Genomic DNA, 3,767 nt, shown 5'->3' on the forward strand with positions numbered 1-3,767 from the left:
AAAAAAAAAAAAAAAAAAAAGAAAACCCAGAAGAAATGGATAAATTCCTAGAAACATACAACCTCCCAAGATCAAACTAGGAAGAAAATGAATCTCAGTACAGACCAATAATGAGTTCCAAATTTGAATCAGTAATAAAAAACCTACCAATCAGAAAAAACCTAGGACCAGAAAGATTCACAGCCAAATTCTATCAGATACATAAAAAACAGCTGGTACCATTCCTACTGAAACTTTTCCACAAAATTGAGGAGGAAGGACTCCTTTCTAATTCCTTCTGTGAGGCCAGCATCATCCTGATACCAAAACCTGGCAGAGACACAACAAATAAAGAAAACTTCAGGCCAACATCCTTGATGAACATAGATGCAAAAATCTTCAACAAAACATTAGCAAACAGAATCCAGCAGCACATCAAAGAGCTAATCCACCATGATCAAGTAGGGTTTATCCATGGGATGTAATGTTGGTTCAATATATGCAAATCAATAAATGTGATTCATCACATAAACAGAACAAAACAGAAACCACAAGATTATCTCAATAGAAACAGAAAAGGCTTTCAATAAAATTCAACATCCCTTCATGTTAAAAAACCCTCAACCAACTAGGCATTGAAGGAACATATTCCAAAATAATAAAAGCCATCTATGACATACTACAGCCAACATCACACTGAATGGGCAAAAGCTGGAAGCATTCCCCTTGAAAGCCAGAATAAGACTGGGATACCCTCTCTCACCACTCCCAGTCAACATAGTACAGGAAGTCACAGCCAGTGCAATCAGGCAAGAGAAAGAAAGAAAAGGCTTCTAAGTAGGAAGAGAGTAAGTCAAACTCTCTCTGTTTGCAGACAATATGATTCTATGCCTAGAAAATCCCATAGTCTCTGCCTAAAAGCTCCCTGATCTGATAAACTACTTGAGGAAAGTTGCAGGACACAAAATCAGTGTACAAAAATCAGCAGCATTCCTATACACCAACAATATCCAAGCTAAGAGCCAAATCAAGAATGCAATCCCATTCACAATTGCCACAAAAAGAATCAAGTAACTAGGAATATGGCTAACCAGTGAGGTGAAAGATCTGTACAAGAATTACAAAACATTGCTCAAAGAAATCAGAGATGATACCAACAAATGGAAAAATATTCCATGTTCATGAATACGAAGAATCAATATTGTTAAAATGACCATACTGGCTGGGCTGGTGTGGGGGCTCATGCCTGTAATCCCAGCAATTTAGGAGGCCAAGGTGGGCAGACCATTTGAGGTCAGTAGTTCAAGACCAGCCTGGCCAACATCGTGAAACCCTGTCTCTACTGAAAATACAGAAAAATTAGCCAAGTGTGGTCATGCACACCTGTAATCCCAGCTACTTGGGAGGCTGAGGCAGGGGAATCGCTTGAACCTGGGAGATGGAGGTTGCAGTGAGCTAGGATCGTGCCACTGCACTCTAGCCTGGGTGAGACAGTGAGACTCCGTCTCAAAGAAAATAAAAATCACCACATTGCCCAAAGATTCAGTGCTATTCCTATCAAACTACCAGTAGCATTCTTCACAGAACTAGAAAAACCTATTTTAAAATTAATATGGAACCAAAAAAGAGCCTGAATAGCCAAGGCAATCCTAGACAAAAAGAACAAAGCTGGAGGCATCACATTACCTGACTTCAAACTATACTACGAGACTACAGTAACCAAAACAACATAGCACTGGTACAAAAACAGACACATAGATCAGTAGAACAGAACAGAATATAATGCTGCAGAGTCCAGAAATAATGCTGCACACCTACAGCCATCCAATCTTCGACAAAGATGATAAAAACAAGCAATGGGAAAGAGCTCCTTTTTCATAAATGGTGCTGGGATAACTAGCTAGCAATATGCAGAAGAATGAAACTGAACCCCTTCCTTACAATATACAAAAGTCAACTCAAGTTGGATTAGACTTAAGTGTAAAACTATAAAAACCCTGGAAGATAACCTAGGAAATACTATTCTGGACATAGGACCTGGCAAAGATTTCATGATGAAGCCATCAAAAGTAACTGCAACAAAAACAAAAATTGACAAATGGGACCAAACTAAACTAAAGAGCTTCTGCACAACAAAAGAAACTATCAACAGAGTAAACAGACAACCTACAGAATGGAAGAAAATATTGGCAACCCATACATCCAACAAAGGTCTAATATCCAGACTCTATAAGGCACTTAGACAAATCAACAAGTAAAAGCAAATAACCCCACTAAAAAGTGTGCAAAGGACAAGAACAGACACTTTTCAAAAGAAAACAGGGCTGGGTGTGGTGGCTCATGCCTGTAATCCCAGCACTTTGGGAGGTAGAGGCAGGCGGATCACATGCTGTTGGGAGTTCAAGACCAGCCTGGCCAACATGGTGAAACCCCATCTCTACTAAAAATACACAAATTAGCCGGGCTATAGTGGTGCACACTTGTAATCCCAGCTACTCGGGAGGCTGAGGCAGGAGAATCACTTGAACCCAGGATGCGGAGGTTGCAGTGAGCCGAGATCACGCTACTGCATTCCAGCTTGGGCGACAGAGCGAGACTCCATCTCAAAAAAAAAAAAAAAAAAAAAAAATCAAAAAATAACAGACGTTGGCAAACTTGTGAAGAAAAGGAACACTTATACACTGCTGGTGGGATGTAAATTAGCTCAGCCATTGGGTAAAGCAGTCTGGCAATTTCTCAAAGAACTCAAAGCAAAATTACCATTCAACTCGGCAATCCCATTATTGGGTAAATACCCAAGGGAATATAAATTGTTCTACCATAAAGACACATGCACATGTATGTTCATCATAGCACTATTCACAATAGCAAAGACATGGAATCAACCTGAATGCCCATCAATAGTAAACTGGATAAAGAAAATGTGGTAGATATACACCATGGAATACTACACAGCCATAAAAACAAATGAGATCATATCCTCATATCCTTTGCAACAATGTGGATGGAGCTGGAGGCCATTATTTTAGGCGAACTAACACAGGAATAGAAAACCAAATACCACATGTTTTTACATGTAAGTGGGAGCCAAACACTGAGTTCATATGGACACAAAGAAAGGAACAATAGACATCAAGACCTACTTGAGGATGGAAGGAGGAGGGGGAAGATTGAAAAACTACCTATTGGGTACTATGCTTATCACCTGGGTGGCAAAATAATCTGTACATGAAATCCCTGTGATATCTAACTTACCTATATAACAAACCTGTACATGTACCCCTGAACCTAAAATAAAAGTTAAGAAAAAAAAAGCTGGAGGATATATGTTTCACCTTAGCAGCTGGAGATTTGTTCATTACTGCTGTCAAAGCCTGAATGGTTGATATGGCCAAACAATCCAATTGTCCCTGAAACACCTATTGAGGGGGAAGGAGAAACAAGAAATTAACAAATGTGTTCACAATTTTTATTGAGTTAGGAAACCTTTGGTCTGAAAACCTGAAAAAATAATTACTTAACATGCATTACATTCCTCTTCCAATGAAATGGATTTCTGAAACACTATAACCTGCAAGAAAAGTTACCTATTTAAAAGAAAAATAAGCCACATGTCAAGGAGGATAAGGCAACATTCACTTACTACATTAAAATGTTTTGAGAAAAACACAAGCTTAATACATGCTTTTTAAAAATAATGGACAATCTCAAGAGGAAGGGAGGGAGGTCTATCATTCATTGGAAATCCTATTACCTTTTTTTTTTTTTTTTTGAGACAGAGTTTCCTT

The 3,767-nt window shown here is 38.7% G+C and overlaps 1 protein-coding gene across 1 annotated transcript in view; it reads right to left on the bottom strand.

The window, feature by feature from the left end:
* Positions 1-3,767, bottom strand: part of NBEAL1 (neurobeachin-like 1) — a 206,959-nt gene that overhangs the window by 108,830 nt on the left and 94,362 nt on the right. The window contains exon 11 of the mRNA XM_011949999.1: positions 3,315-3,398. Coding sequence (XP_011805389.1) covers positions 3,315-3,398 — 84 coding nt within the window. The remainder of the gene's footprint in view (positions 1-3,314; positions 3,399-3,767) is intronic.

The sequence above is a fragment of the Colobus angolensis genome, unplaced genomic scaffold (assembly GCF_000951035.1).
Source record: "Colobus angolensis palliatus isolate OR3802 unplaced genomic scaffold, Cang.pa_1.0 Scaffold30, whole genome shotgun sequence".
Classification (NCBI taxonomy): domain Eukaryota; kingdom Metazoa; phylum Chordata; class Mammalia; order Primates; family Cercopithecidae; genus Colobus; species Colobus angolensis.